Below are 17430 nucleotides of genomic sequence, written 5' to 3'. Positions count from 1 at the left end.
TTTAAGATTAGAGATTTGATAATGAATTTCAATAATAATAAAATTAATGATATTAATAATTATTATTAATATATGATAATATTAAATTATTTTAATATTTCTAAATTTTTACATATCACTTTAAAATTTTTATTCAATTTTTAAGAATAGTTCAAAGTAGTTTTTAATAAAAATAATCTTTCTTGTTAAAAAATAATTTTAAATATAAAAATTTTTATTAGACTTATAATATATTAGAGAAAATTATTATAATTATATATTTATTATTACTTTTATCAATTTTCAATGAATAATGTTTCTTGCTATAATTTGCTATAATAATACCTAAAAAATGAAGAAGAAGAAAAAATGAAAAATTAAGAAAATCGAAATGTGGATAAAATTTCTTCAATTCTTTATTCTTTTCTTTTTCCCTTTTTACATTTTACCTCGAAAAAAAAAAATTGTTACAAAAGTGAAATATCTGTGACAAGGTAATTTCAAAATAATTATTTCGTAAAAGTGATTTTTGAATCATCGGGACGAAATTTAATCGAACTGTTAACTTGTTCACAGAAGAGAAAATATTTTCAAAGAACCGACCTCGACCCAGTGCAATATTACGGAATAATAATTAATATGTGAATCTGGAAATTCTGAAATTTCAAAAGAAAATAACATCGTAAATGAAAATATCTCGAGGTAAATCAGAAATCTCGATCAAAGTATATTTTCATCGCGATTTCATCAGTATCATGCCGTAAAAGAGAAAAATAAAATTTCATTGGAAAACCTTGCGCTTTGTTTCGCAAATACAAAAGGCAGATGATAAAGAAAAATTCATTAAGATCATTTTTATCGTGGAAAGTATAAAAATTCGTTGGAAACGTTTTGATTACATTTTTTTTTTTGCAATAAAAAGTTTGCAAAAAATTTTCATCAATTAATAATTAAAAATCCGAGAAAAATTGTTTTGGTAAAGCAAAGTATATTATTTGCCTCTCTTTTGATTTATTTTCAAACTATCGAGATATATCGATTCGTTTCGAGAATCGTTAAAAAATCCGAAAAAAATTATATTCTATATGTAGCAAAACAAAACGTAATTATTTGCCTCCATTTTGATTTATATATCGAAATATATCGATTCGTTTCGATTATCGTGATGATTAATCTAATTGAAAAAATTAGAAAAATTGTTTTGAGGTTAAAGAGTAATTATTTGTCTCCATTTTAATTTATCTTCAAAGTATCGATTCGTTTCAACATGTCTCGATCGAAGAAGTATCGATAATTATCTCGAATGGTCGTTAATTCGATTATATTTTTTTTCATCCCATACCAATCATGATTTAATGGAACAGCTGTCAATTTTGTTTAGAACGGTATACACTCAACCGATTAAAACTGGAAACTTGTTTGACCATTCTGTTATATCCAATCTCTTTTCCAATCTTCGATTAGTTTTTCTTTCGTCCTTTTACATTTTCTCGATGAAAATCAGATTGATTTGCTCGAATTGCAAACATTTTTTTGTTCTGCAATTAAATAACAGATGGTTGCAATTAAATAAAAAATGGTAATTATAATAATCAAAGATGGTAAACAGGATAATACTTGAAATGGAAAAATGTAGAATACACGAGAAGTATATAGAATACATACTTAAATTACAACATCCAACATCCCATTCACTTCGATTCGTGTTACTTTACTTTGTCTACTTCAAACAATCGAGCCACGCCTTCGTTTATCGATGTTTTAAGATCGAATAACCTTCGCGAATGAGACTTGTTCGTGCAAATCTATAATTGTAAAAAGACTCTTCATATAATTTACATTTCGATTCAAATACGTAACAAGTTTTGAATAAAAATAAAAAATATATATCAAAATAAAATAAATAATCTTTAATAAATATTTATCCGAAAAATCGTTCAAAATTATGTATATTACAATCGTTAATATTAAATTAATAAATTAATGATATAAAAATATTTTAGAGAAATGAGAGAAAATTATTAAAGAAATTAATAAATAATATAAAAATATTGCTTTTTTTATTTCGAAAGTTTTATCGCATAAGAACGTTGTGACAATCAAGTGTTCTGAAAATCATTAACTGAGAAATATACTTACCATGTTTATTTTGAAAAGTAACGAAATATTGCAATATATTTTTCTGACATTCCAAGCAAATAATATTAATATTTTTCTTTTATTAAAAATAAACATCTAAATTTTTAGTTTTGATATTGAGAAACTATATGAAAAACTTTCTAACTTTTCGAATAAACATAAATAGTTTGACATACTATACCTCTCAAGTGGAATAAGAACTGTGTCTGATCAGAGGTCGGCGCGTAGTTATTTGTCGATTTGACCGTGTAGGGGGCAGCTGTTGCCAAGTTTACTACTGTGAAACGTACGGTGCTGCCTCAAGCAACAACGTTCATTTGTGGAACTAAAGTCTATTTTTAAAGATTATATTTTTAAAAATATTGGATATTTGATTTTGTTTTTTGAATAATTTATTTAATAAGTAATTATTTAAAAAGTTTTTTTTAGAAGATGCTTAAAAATAATTTAGTTATTTAGATTTTCAGATAGAAATTTATTCGATAATTATGAAATAAAAAATAGAAAGATTCGACTTTTTATTTTATAATTTTTTTTAACAATTTACTTAATTATTTTTTCAATTTTTTTATTTATAATTCAATAAATTTTATTTATTTATTATAGTGACAGTATTAATTGTATTTATTAAAAAAAATATGAAAATTTGATTTCTTATTTTCCAATTTATAGTTTTGATAGCTATTTAAAGAAGTTTCTAGTAAATATTACTTGGAAATATTAAGTATTTAATAATAATTTTAGTAGATATTTTTAGATGATTTTAAATAATAAAAATTTATTGAATAATTATAAACCAAAAAATTCTAAAATTTTTCTTACTAAAATTGTTAATATAAAATTTATCAATCTTATAATATAATTATAAGGATTATATAATTATTATAAAAGGAGTATTTGCAAGTATTTGACATCAATTTATAAAAAATATATATATTTGTTTATTTCCACCGAACATATGTAACACAAATGAATTGTTTGATGTGCCGACATTGCCCTCTTGAACTCTCGCAAATGCTTGTAATGGCAGGCAATTGTTCGTTATTCATCCGCCTTCCACATCTCCATCAAAGCAAATAGATGAAAACTAGATGAATATCTCATTCAAACATTTGTCATATTCAAATATTTGTTATATTTTTAAGATAAATAAACATTTCAGAAACATATCCAAACATTCATCAAAAATCTATATTTAAGAGATTTAATAAAATTTAGATTTCAAGTTTTTAATATAATAAGTTTTCAAAAACATATCCAAACATTCATCACTGTTTCTTCTTAAAAATATATACATTTTATATTTTCTTTATTAAACGAAAAAATTTTAAAGGAAAGAATATTCAATAAAAAAATCCATTCATATCCAATATTCATATCCAAAAAAAATAAAATTTGGATATGAATATTCATTTAAAAATACTATAATTTTCTAAAAAAATATCACATTTTATATTTTTTTTTACGAAAAAAATGATCATATTATAAAATATCACGAAAAAAAAAATCTCGTAGAAATGTTGAAAAGGCTATCCACCAGAAAAATCGACAAAAAAAAGAGGGAAAAAAATAAATAAAATTAAAAAAGAACAAAAGATTCTTTAACGCCTTCATGTTAAATGAAAGCTTCTCTCTCTCTCTCCCCCCCCCCCTTCCTCCTCTTCACTCTTGCTCGCTTCTGAAGCTAATGCACCGGAAGTAGACTTTCAACCATATTACTTCTAATCACATCGACGTTCCGCTTTGCACATCGCTGCACCGTAATTTCGGCTTCAATCCTCTCGGTTTACAATCACCTTCTTCCTCCATTCTATCGTTCTTATCCCATCTTCTAATCTTCTTCTTCGTGGATTTCTCTCAAAAAGGAAAAGGATCTTGATAATAAATTGTTGGAGACACATGTTTGTTGTTCACATTGAATAGTTCCTTTAAACAAATGTGTCAGCACGAATGGTGATTAAAAATTTGCAAGTTGTGATGGTGGATTGAGATAGATTGCTCTATATGGGTGACGTTGTCGTGTTAAATTGTTATTAATGTGTTATAATGTTTTCTTGGATTAGAAAGATTGGATTTTTCTGGAATGATGAATTGAGCTGTTACAGATTAGATAGTTTGTAGATTTTAAATGACTTGTTTCAGCTTTATAAAGTTGTTGTTATAATGTATATTTTTTGAAAGATTTTAATTTTAAAATGTTAAATATGATTTTAAAGTATGATGTAAAGATTGTGAAAATTCTTACAGATGTTTTAAATAATTATTTGATTGTTATGAAATTATTGTGATTAATTTGTGAAAAATATTGAATTCAAAATTTAAGATATTTGAGATATTATGAGATATTTGAAATTATTGTGATATAATTTGTGAAAGATTTTGAAATTTTGAGATATGAAAGATTGTAAAGTGATGATGTAAAAATTGTGAAAATTTTTATATAAAATATATAATTGTAAATATTTAATTAAAATATATATAAATAGAATATATAATCAAAATAAAATGTATAACACATAATTATATTGAAATATTTAATGCTAGGAATGAGATATTAATTATAAATTTAAAAATATACATTATTTTTAAATATCTCATAAATATTTTCTATTATATATTGTCATTTACGCAAAAGATCAATATATATATATAATTTCATTGTCAGTGAATAAAGCCAAACATTATGGACTTGCTACTATCAAACAGAATAAAATAACTGATTAATATTTAATCAATGGAAATTAAAATACGATGTTAATATTCTAAGTAGTTTAAATTAAACAAAAGGATAATAAATCAATTTTAAATCCAATAACTCATATAACACAGTAAATATAAATTCATTAGAAATTTACTATGTAAAATAAATTTATATAGAATATATGTATATAATCTGTCATATTTATATTAATAAATTAATAGATCATATTTATATATTTATATATTGATAGATATATTCAATATATTGAGTAGATAATTGTTTTGATAAGATAAAATGTATCCAAGTTTTAATAGAATTGCACAGCTATGCACAGTGAACACTAATGCTATGAATTTAATGGATTCGAATGATCGTATGATCTTGGTTAGGTTATACCTATTTAACTTCATTTCCTTCCAATCTTTCATTTTGTAAAATATAGAATATAATAAAAATATAAATTTTTTATTTCTTTGAAATTTTTTTCTTCTTTTCAATTTCAAATTTTATTTTATAAAATTATAAGTAAAAATATTTTGAATTTATGGATTTAATGTATTTAGACAAAGAAATGAATTTAAATAAATAATGATTTTAAGAATTTTAAGAAAAATGATTTGAAAATTCTATTTCATTTTATCTCGTTACTAAATTTTGTATTAACATAAAATCAATGTTTTGAAATTAAAAATTATGAATTAAAAGAAAATCCGAGAAATCAAAAAAAAAAAAAGAATTTTATATTTTAAAAACTGTTTGCAAAGAACAATTTTACATTAAAATAAGTCAATAATTTTGGTATTCAATATTTCTATACAATATTCTCGTAAATTTAGACCGTGAAACTCGGAAAAAAATTATTTACAAAATCAAAAAATTTCTTTTCTTAGTTTTATTGTGGAAAAATTTTGATCGTCTAAATTTTTACATTACATTATGTTCTATGTTACACGAAATTAATATGTATTTCCTGGAGCAACGTCGTCTTAATACCTCTTTCGAACTGAATGTTTGCAAAGTTCTGCGTGTACATCGAATATTAATGATCAAACAGGCTCCACGTGTATGAACGTAAGAAGATTCTAAAATTCATGAAAATTCATCGATGGAAGATAAAAAGAGGAAGAGAATTTTTGAAACTTACAATTTATATTTTAAATGTATCTATAATCTATATATATATATATATATAAAAATGTAAAATATATATTTTTTAGATTTTTCAAAACAGAATTAAATAATACACATCGAGTTGAATTTGATTATGCAATTAAAATTTTTGGTATTATTATAATTAAAATTTTATATAAAACATTTATTATTTGTGAATTATTATTGAATTATTTTTTATTATTATTTTTTATTTTTATTTAAAATTAAATTCAAATTACATAAAATGATCGATTTCCCTTTATATTTATGATCTTTAATTCGTTATTATCGAATTGTTAATAATCATTAAAATATTTCTTTATTTACAATTTTTTGTGAAAATAAATCGAATAGAAAAATTATTTATGCATTTTTAATTATAATAAAAGATTGCATTATAGATTTTACTATACTAGATGAATATCGTGATTGTAATTTTTCGCAATGATCATTAAAATATTTTCTATTGTTATCAATGAGACAAATCGATTAAAAAACTATTTAAAATATATATCATTAATTTTAAAATGGTACATTATAGATTTCTATATTATCATCATAATTTTTTCCAATGTTCGCTAAAATATTCTCTTTATTTTTACGAACTCGATCGATAAAACAAATCGAATAAAAATTATTTATATCTTTAATCCAATTAATTATATACATCTTTAATTCCAATTATCGATTAATAAATTACAAAGTATAAAGCGAAAAAAAATATTGAATGTCAAAGGTATCTCATCGAATTTCATTCCAATTCTCTTAAATTGCGTACACACAAAAGAGATCTTGTATATCTCATACATAGAAATAATTGAATAAGATCGAATTACATATACCGAAATGACAAAAGTTCTTTTTAAAGTAGGAAAGTTTTTATTCATCAGAAACTTACACGATCAATTATTAATGAAGAAAAATAAAAGAATCGACAATTTCAATTTTATGTTCGAAAAATATGCATCAGATTTTTTATTCAATCAAGATAATGTACTGCATCGATTGTTTTCGTATTATATGATATCCTTTAAAAAAAGGAAGTAACTTTATTTATAATTTTTAGAATTCTATCGATAATATAAATTTTTAAATGATTCGATTTATTTTTAATCGAAATAAATATTTCTTCGATAATTTTAAAAAATTGATAATGAAAAAAAAAATATGTGATGATAAATTTTTTTTAAGAAATTGAAATTTTTGAATTTTATATTAACTTTTTTATATTTTTTTATACATATATATATATATATATACAATATTTATTTATGAATCAAAGAACTCTATCGATAATACAACTTTTAAAATTGTATTTAATTTATTTCTAATTGAAATAAATTCTTCAAAAATTAATAAAGAAAAATGTATAAGATTAAATTTTCCTTCAAGAAATTATATCGAATTTTATTAATTTATATATTTTTATTTAATCAAATATAAAAGTAACTCGAAAAAAAATAAATAAAACAAAAAATATGAATATACGAAAAAATGTTTGAAACAAATATTGTAAGATATTGAAGAATTTGACGAATTAAATTAAAATATAATAAATAGAATATTAAACGGGAAAAGTTAACTTTTATTATTTACATTAATTTCTTTTTTAGAAGAATTTTATAAATTACAAGTAACTTACAAATAATTTCTTAAATTTTTTTATATCTAATGTTTCGAAATAAAAAAGATGCCAATTTGTTGTATCGTTACGTTTCACTCTACGTTTTCTCACCTATTTTTTCGCGAAGTACAATCAAACAATAGCAAGTCTGAATCGAAATCTCTTTATCATCAGTCGGTATCATATCGTTCCAAAGGTTTATGACAAGAGCCACTCTTTTATGGAAAAAAGAAACTTCCCTCGTAAATCGTCAAAACGATTCATCTTTTGATAACACTTCTTTCCCTTTGATCGTGAAATCGTAAAATTGAAAAATCATAAAATTTCTGACTTCCAGAAATTCCTTCTTCTCAGAAACAAACCTTCTAATGTTGAAATAAATATTATATTCTACCTTGACCACATCCTTCTATTTCTTAAATTAGAAATCTATTCTCGATTTAACCATTATGATTATTTTTTATTTTATTATCTCTTAAAAATTACATAAATTATTTAAAAATACCACAATATTATTTATCAGTATAAATATATCCCAAATTTATCCCAAAATTATTTATTATTTATTTTAAAATTTAAAAAGTTCGAAATATTTAAAAATTATTTCGAATAGTATCAAATATATAACACAGCGATTTTTAAATAATTCCATTTTCAAATTGAAATGGAAAAATGAACTGAACGTAAATATATTAAAAATTTGTCCATGCTAAAAAAATACAAGAATAATTTTATAAAAGAAAAAAAAAATTATTTTACATGATTTATCATTGTAACATTGAAATCTTTTAATTTTAGTTAGTGAACAGTTTTTTAAAAATATTAAATGTCATTAGTATAACATCAAATTCAAAAATCCATTTCATTATAAATCACATCTACAATTAAAAAAAAAAATTTTATTTGCAACATAAAAAAATGGGAAAAAATAAAATACGATGATCTTCAATGATTTCTTCCAGTTGCAATATTCTTTTCCATCCCTCTAAGTGCCAATCGTATTTAGAGATGAACACGATACCTCGAACTCTTGGGGATAATTCATATACGGATGCAAATATTGCACAACGAAGGAAGAAATTGTTGCGGTCGGAATTCTGGGTCGATGTTTTTCAATCGGCCGCGTTTTCTTACTGCCCAAGACTCAGTCGATTTAATTACGAGGCGAGCCAGTTTGAATTAGGAATGAAGATTTCCAGATATAGAAGGATGATTTTATGATGCGCCTCACGAAGATTTCATAAATTTATAAGATAAATTATTTATTATAAAGATATGAAAAAACTTATAAAATTTATTTGTAATATATTTATATATTTAAGAATAAAAATTACAAAAAGATTATTTAAAAATAAAAATTAAAAAAGATATAAAATTGGATACAAAAATTAGAGATAATTATAGATAATTAAAGAAAATTACAAGACATAAAATTTATAAGATATAAGAAATTGTATTCAAAGTGGAGGAAGAATGTATAACCGATTAATATTTGAAAGAAAACGATAGAGGGCACAATCTTCGATTCATATGTATATAGACAGTCACATGTATATAGAAAATATGCGAAGAGTGATTATATTAGGTTAGATTTGGCATCGAATGTATATTTACAAAATATTTGCAAATATATCACATATTTCGAAGTAAAATTAATATTATGAAGTTTATATAAATTAATAGTAAAATAAATTATATAAATTTAAATAAAGAGAAATAATTTTGTATTTATAAGAAAAATTTTTGATCATATGAAAATTTTATAAGAAAAATATTTTATGTATAATTATTAGTTTGTGTAGTATTAATTTAATAAAAATTGCCGTAAGAAAAAATTATAAAGCATATGTAAAGGAATTAAAGATTATTTTTAAGTTTACTTTACAGAAAGTTCTGAAAATATAGTGGAACCTTCAATATCGATCACATTTTTATCAACAAGAAAATTCTTTATTTGATATTCATTGAAAAATCTATTATTGTCAAAAATATTTTATTGCACAATTCATTTTCATTTTTCATTTTTTAATAATTAAGTTTCTGCTTAAAATTTTATTTATTTAAAACTAAATCGATTGTGAATTTTATTAATTCTTATTGAAAAAATTGAAAAAATAATAATTCTACTTTATCAAAGTTGAAATTATATTATATGTATATATTTTTGCGTATATCGTTTCATTCGTGTATAACAGGAAGGTAGACGAAAAATAAACTTATGCTGTCGAAATGAGGCACGGTAACATGGAAATGGTAACATTATACAGAAGCAGTCATGTCGATAAAATAGAGGTGGATTGAGGGAACAATTTAACGGTAACAAAATCCAGTCACGACATCGAGATATCCAACGTCCCAAATAATTTTGATTCTCACGTTACGTTTTTAGCTCTTCTAATGGGGGATGGCCTGAAGAAAGAGACTTTTATATTCGCTTTCGCATTTCTATATCATGTTTCCACGATACGATTGTTGAAGAAAAACGTGAATATGACGTAATAAATTGCGTATAAATACATCTTCATTTCCATAAACGTGATGCATTTCATGACGTAGTTTTGCGATGCTTCAAATGAAATATCTGACGAATCGTTTGAAGTAAAAAATATATCTTGTATGTTTAATTTTCAACGCGTACTACTGAATATGGATGGGAGAGGAATTAAACGAATTTGAATTTAAAAAATATAAAAATTTCGTTCTACTAATTTATACTAATTTTAATCCGATCTGTATCGAAAAAGTCTTTCACATCCTAGCTAATCTAATTCCGTTTCGTTCAATTCATTCGAAACACGGAAAAACATGATATGGTAACGAGATACAATGGGAGGAAAATAATAGTAAAGTTCGCGCTAATCAGACGATTCAACAATTCGCCCAACATTCATCTTCACTCTTTTTTGCAATATACCGAGACAAGAACGAAAGGAATAGTTTAATTTGTCGACACGAATAAGTCAGAGAGGATATATTGAGGCGGAAAACGAATCAGTGAACGCATGCTAGATGTTGATCAACCGATTTATTATTTTTCAACTGCTTTTCCAACCGTCTTTTTTATCCTCTTCCTTCTTTATTATTGAGAGAGCAGGAGTGACATAAGCTTAACTTCTGATCGTAAGAAGGATGAAAAAACACGAGCAATGCTGAGCGAGAGAGCAGAATGGTGAAGTGGTGGGGGAATTTCGCGAGCTTGCGCAGAAACTCGGTAGTCAACGAACGAAACGAGAAGCTTAAGGCTGAACCCGCTAGTCGGCGCTGGGCCACGCCACGCGAAGCGCCTTGTAGAGGTTGGTGAGAAGAGCTTTCGGCGCGGCAATCTCTCTCGATGCCTCTGCGGCGGGCTAATGAAATCTCGAGAGTGCCGCGTTTCCGTTTGAAACTGGCCGCAGACTCGCGACACGCTAAACGTTCCAAAAGATGCGGTACCTCAAGAGAAAATGCCGTTGCCTCGAAGAGATGAAGAAGCATCGTGACAACCAACGGCCGTGATCATCGTCGAATCATCTGTCCGTCGTTACTCGAATCGAAAAGATTTACGAAAAAAAATATTTTTAAATAAGAAAGATCAAAGAGCCATTCAAAAGCCTGTTGAAATTATTTATCGTTTATCGTTGTTATCGTCGAACCAACGTTGTCAAAGTTGATCGTTCTTTTTTAGTTGTGTGAACCAAGTTCCTAGTTAGTTTGTTAAATTGTTATTCTTGTTTATTTTTGTTGAACGAAGAGAAGATAATAAGGTGTAACAAACAGTGTCGTTCAGATGAAAAGTCGACATCGGTCGTGAACCTGGATTATGATTGACGAGCTTGTGGCGGGACCAATAGAACCAGATGACGCGTTTGAATCCTGATTTGACGAAGCAGTGCCGTTAATCGTCACAAAGAAATCGACGAGATCGAATCTCGTTCGATCTTCGTCATTCGTGTTCAGTTTCACGCAGAACCAACATATCAAGTAGCAAAGATTGACCGTTTAAGAAAAATTTCTTAAATCCTCTTAAATTCTCAAGCCGAGTTTTTTGAAAGATCCTCGAAAGACGTTTTTCCCTCTTAATAATTCGTGGCCTTGTAATGGGAGCATGAAAGAAAGAAGAGCTACTTTTTTTTTCATGCCTATGCCTCGACTGACGTCTTCTCTCCAGGAACGTGTCATCTTTCGTAGCCCCTTCTGACTTCAATTACAATCCATTACAATCATCCCCTCGGGCATACTAACTGAAGATTTTATTAGAGAAAACAGTAAACAAGCGAGGAAAAAGAAAAGAAGAAAAATCGAGTGAAGAGAGGTTAGAACGGAAAAAAAAGAAGAGGGAAAAGAAGAAAGACGAAATTGGAGATGACGACGAGTTTGTCTATCCGTTAAATCAACTTAACCTAATAAAGTAAGCGTATCATCGATTCTGGTGGTGAGGTTAGAGACGTCTTCGTTTTCTCGAAAGATATTCCTGTGAAGACGACGGAACCAATTGCATGTCCTGAGGCGAAAATAAAAGCGGCCGTGCCGTTTCTTTCATAATTACGATATTATCGAGCACGCTGGTTGGCGGGTCCAAAAACGTAGAAGTATTTTTAATACATCACACACAAAGACAGGCGCGTGGTATGCGTTATATGTACGCGTGCGTGCCGTGTCCAGGTGGCTGGTAATTAAGTTGTAGAATTTAATCGACGTTTACCGTTTAATCCGTTTTATCCGAAGAAAAGAGGCAAGGGAAAGACGAAACCGTGGTCCAACTTTAAATAGGAAAAACGATATTTCAACGTCGTGGTCCAACTAGTGATTTAGCTTTTATCGTTCGTTCAAGTGAAATCGTTGTTCTCGTAGATCTTCGTGTGGTAGATCGATCAATATTTTCTACGATTATTTCATTCGAGTTTCGAGTCGAGTGAAACGTCTCGTAGATCACGATAGAATTATGTACCTATTAAGTGTATATTGTTATCCATGAACAAGTGTCGTTCGTATATCTTGTAAAGAAACGATCGTGTTTTTCACGAACAACTTGATTATTTTAATTTGATGAAATAAAAAGAAAGAAAGAAAGAAAAAAAAAAAAGAGTGGTGACTGAAATAATTTTATTTCAGTTTAAAAAAAAAAAATGGTGATTCCGGATTAAATTTCTTACGAGTGTGAAAAATGTAAAAAAAAAAAAAAAAAAAAAAGTAACATTGGTGAGTTAAAAAGTGTCTATTGTAGATCCGTAGAGGGAGATGAGAATTGATAGAAGATATCGACGATGCAAGAGAAATATTAGCTATGACGACTTCCAGTAGATACAGCAGTTACAACTGTCTTACCAGCTGGGACAGCTATGACAGGATACCAAGGTATTTTTCATAGAGAATACGAGATTTTTAATTATGGAATATCAATACGTTTTACGTAGCTAATAGTTTTAAAAAAGTTAGATAATTCAGAAAGTAGTATTCTATTTTGGATTAAAATAGTAGTAGTATTCTATTTTGGATGTTTCTTGCGGATTATCAAGAAATTATTGAGACGAGATGTTTGATGTTTAGTGATTTAATCTCGTCCAATCCGGGTCGAGTTATTTTCATCGATGCTATTCCTAGTTAATATTTAATATATATTTCGATCGTGACAAGATAACAAAAAAATTTGTTTTATAAATAGAGAAAATTTTGATCTCTGTTTTTAATAGTATAATTTGTAATTCAAGAAATATTAAAATGAGATAAAAATGTAGTTTAAAATAAAATAAAAAATTTTATTCTAAAAAGTATCGAAATTTTTATATATTTTTAATTATCTTCGAAATCGATAAATTTTTTTGCATAAAATAATCACCAGTTGCGGAAATTAAAACAAAAATTAAATCTATTTTCAAAATCGATTGACTCATTAATTAACTCTCGAATCGCCAATTAAAGAGTAGCCGCCTCGGGTTACTTTTGACCCGTATTCGAATTGTAGATGCGCTAAATATCAAATAGAAATGGCTTATCCGAGAGATTTAATCGTCAAAAATAAGAAATTTAATTAAAATAAAAAATTTTAATTTCATTTCATGCAAAAACGTACGTTTGTCTAAAAATTTTTCTCTTGTAACGCATTAAGATTTCTCGTTTATTATACGATTGGCTGAGATATTTCTTTAATCTTTCGAAACAAAGAATTTGCTCGTAAATTTTCACAGGCATTCACGGTTTTTATTTGTTGCACGCTCGTATTCAACGCGCAGGATTACTTTTTACAAGAGAAAAATGATAATCCAATTACAAAATAATCTGTTTCTCTTGTGAAGAATCGATAACAAGGATAATTGAAGTGCGTGTTGCGAATATTTCTTTCGTTTTTAAGTAAGAACGATTCATTTTTTTTTTTCCCTTTTTCTTCGCGTCATTCATTTAATAATGCGACTAATGGAAAATTACAGTTTTGCTTTGCATATTATTAAAAAAAGTATGAATTAAAAGAACAATAAATTATCGTTAGAAATGAATATACGTGTATGTTAAAATAACCTAAAATCATTTTTATGTCTTCACGATTATTTAAAATTATAAATACAAACAAATTGAACTTTTAATAGTAATTAAATTAAAATTAAAAATAATTTTTTTAAGAAATATTCATTTCTGAATTTTTTTTTTTTACGTTTAATTAATGAACTTTTTGAACTACAAAAATATGAATTATATTTCTGATTAATGATTCATTCATTGAAATAATATATTAAAATAAATGAATCTTTAAATTTTTGAATGAAGAATATATTTATAAAATTAATTATATTATAAATGTTACTAAAATATTATTATTATAAATTGGAAAATATCGATACTATTAATATTTCATTTCTCATATCTCGATCGTAAATCAATTTTAAAGAATCGATCTAAAACGATTGATTATACAACCCCATTTTATTGTCTCGAACATAAATTGAATTCAAAACAATTTGTTTGCTACAAAACAATTAATCAATCCCAACGCCCCATCAGAAACGGAATCTTTTTTGTCGGCCTAACCTCAAATTATTGAACACGGAAGACGAAAAAAGACGATTTTTCTTTCGTAATATCATAAAAATTCAATATTTGTAATCACAACGTATTCATTTACGCATATGATACGCACGAAATATTGTCTGATGTGTTTTAATAATTGTGAATTTCACTATTCGTTCGATCATTCGATCGATGACAAATTTAATTATCGACGTTTCCTTTTTTATCGACAAGTCTCATTTCATTTTCTGCCGCGTAATTTTCAAATTCAATTATTCCTGTACTTTTTCTTTCATGAATTTTTTTATAACGTCGATAAGATCAATTTACTTGAAAAATTTTTTACATATTTCTAAAAATCTTCATACATTTACTTCAAAAATTAATTATTAATCATATAATATTTTAATAATAATATATATATATTAAAGTTCATTTCATGGATTATTTAAATTATCATTTTGAAAGAAAACCACACAATTTGACAAAAATTATTTCCTCGAGCATAATTAACTAATAATTTCGTTGAGGTTAGGATTTTATTAACAACAAAGAGTCATCGTAAAGCTTCGAAACGCATGATACGGTGTGTCATAAATCTTTGAAAATGAAGGTAATATTTCTTGCAGGAAACGGAAATTGCGCGATTCAGATCTGTGCATGTACGCCATTTGTTTCTTTCATACGGTATCCAGAACTAATTCGTATCATGTTTATTCGAAAGGAATATTATTGATTATTACTTTGAAAATTTTTATTCGATGTAACGTTTGAAAAAAATCATGCGAATCGAAATCACGTGGCAACAGCGCGCGACAGTCGATAATTGCAGCGATCTACACCGATGCTGCATTATTATAATTGAGTTGCTGCCAGATGGTCATTTTCAATCCAAACAAAGGTTAATTGTCGCGAAGGTTAATAATTTGGCTCGATAAACACCGTTACCAAATCAAATTACTATTCTGCCCTTTTGATCGATGGTGCATCGTCCATCAATTTAGACCATTTATTTTCTCCATCATACGTTGTGTTACCGACAATGTCGATGGCTCGAATGTTATTCAAATGTTATATATATATCCACTTTTCGTTAAATTTCAAATATTTTTGCATTACGTAAAATAATTTAATAGGATTATTTGAAGTAAATTTCACGCGAGGAGTGAAATGACTGGATAAATTTTTATCAATTTCGCAGTGTCTCTCTTCGTGCTATCTCACTCTCGCACTCGTGCGTTCGTCCCTTTTCAGTCTCTTTATTACCGTTCTTTCTGTCTCACTCTAAACACTCTAAACACAACAATCTTCCGCCATTCGAGAAGGGTATTTAGTCACGTTCTCTTAGCCCAATCGTTCTAATCTTCGTGAGATTGTTACGATGAACTTTTATTAATTTATATCTTACAAAAATTTATGAAAATTTATTTATTTATATCATAGATCGATCAAAAATATAATATTTCTTTATTTTTATCTCTATTGAATTAAAATTTATATTTTTGTTTATTTACGTATCGTTGAGTCGTCAAGCATGTTTTCCTGAAAAATATTTCGTTAAATTTGTTAATTCGATTAATCAAAATTCTTTGGAAATAATCATCCATCGTTATAACGTTGTATACAAAGTTGAAATTTTCACGCTCATTTGGACAATCGTGGGTGGTAAATATTTGATCGCGCAATCCTAAATTCTGAATTTGCGGTTTCAACCTAACTTGTGTATATATGCCACTCGATGCTAAATACATTGACACGTACTGTGCTTCGGATCGTTTCGAATTTAACACGAGTAAACATCTGTCCTGTGAAGGTGACTTGTAATTAACTGCAAATCTCGAAGCTTAAGAAATGCGTTGAATCAATCCGAGAAATAATTGTTTAGCGTTATTAAGATTTGTATTTCGATTTTTTTCACTTGGACAAATATTTCGTAATTATGGGAAATGGATCTTTAAAATCAAATTAATGAAATAATATTCAGACGAGTTTTCAATGGCGTTTCAAAATCGATAACAATTAAATTACATCGTAGAATATGATGAAATGAGACTTAAAATAATAATAACTAACAATAATTGACTAATATTATCGTATAAGAAGTATTTTTATAACTTTAATAAAAAATTTTAACATATACAGAGTATTTAGTAAAAAATAAATAAATGTATAATTAAATTTGATTATTTCTCGTTTGGATACGAATTACTATTCACATTAAGATTGTATCACTAATTACACGATGCCCACGTATATCGTGTGTGTATGTGTGTGTAAAAAATATGAGACTCTGTCGGTCAATCGATGAGCTAAAAATGTAATTAACACGTAGAAAATTGTAAGCTAGGTGAATAAATTCTTGAAATTTTTTAACGCTTCACCGTTTCCTTTATTTTGGAATTTTTCAGAAAATACCAGTCGATGACCCAAATCTGTTAATCGGTGTCCAGTAATATCGAGCATTTTGTGCGAGCATTTCGCAAGGAATGAAACAATAGCGACATCTACACACGCCTATAAACCATAACCTCCTCGTTGGCGCATTTATTCGTGCAAAGAGCTAAGTTTTGTGTTATGTATGAAACCAACTCTGACGACCCTTAACGACTTTTCAATTGATATATAAATTGATGAATAGAAATTTATTCAAAGCCCTTGTTACCTATTTCCACGTTGGAAACGTTAATTGAATGAATGATTTCACGAAATTGAGAAGAATGAGAAGCTTTTCGTTTCGTTCTCGCTTCGAAGCGTAATCAAAAATAGATTAAATATTTTACACGGATTACAAGCTAAGGAATAAATATGAATGGAGAGGAATATGAAGAAGAGGATTTGAAAAAGCAATGAGAACGCG

The 17430-nt window shown here is 26.6% G+C and overlaps 1 protein-coding gene and 1 long non-coding RNA gene across 13 annotated transcripts in view; one reads left to right on the top strand and one right to left on the bottom strand.

Annotated features, from left to right (window-relative positions):
• Nucleotides 1-17430, top strand: part of LOC413159 (potassium channel subfamily T member 2) — a 140251-nt gene that overhangs the window by 48473 nt on the left and 74348 nt on the right. Inside the window, exon 1 of one of the 11 annotated variants that reach the window (XM_026441342.1) lies at nt 12718-12929. The exons of 9 other annotated variants lie outside the window; for them this stretch is intronic. In XM_026441342.1, coding sequence (XP_026297127.1) covers nt 12859-12929 — 71 coding nt within the window. In that variant the 5' untranslated portion in view covers nt 12718-12858. Of the gene's footprint in view, nt 1-12717; nt 12930-17430 lie in introns of those variants that run through there. One more of the 11 variants, XM_026441343.1, reaches the window with a different exon arrangement.
• Nucleotides 365-2314, bottom strand: LOC102655635. Of its 2 annotated transcripts, XR_001703316.2 has the most exons (4): nt 2119-2310; nt 1645-1784; nt 1322-1517; nt 365-635 (listed from the first exon to the last, which is right to left on the bottom strand). It is a non-coding gene; the product is annotated as an uncharacterized LOC102655635 (long non-coding RNA). The 2 variants fall into 2 exon arrangements; XR_003304884.1 differs by lacking the exon at nt 365-635 and having other exon boundaries at nt 1350-1517; nt 2119-2314.

This window comes from Apis mellifera, linkage group LG6 (genome assembly GCF_003254395.2).
Source record: "Apis mellifera strain DH4 linkage group LG6, Amel_HAv3.1, whole genome shotgun sequence".
Lineage (NCBI taxonomy): Eukaryota > Metazoa > Arthropoda > Insecta > Hymenoptera > Apidae > Apis > Apis mellifera.
This window is presented reverse-complemented; position numbering and strand designations above follow the sequence as displayed.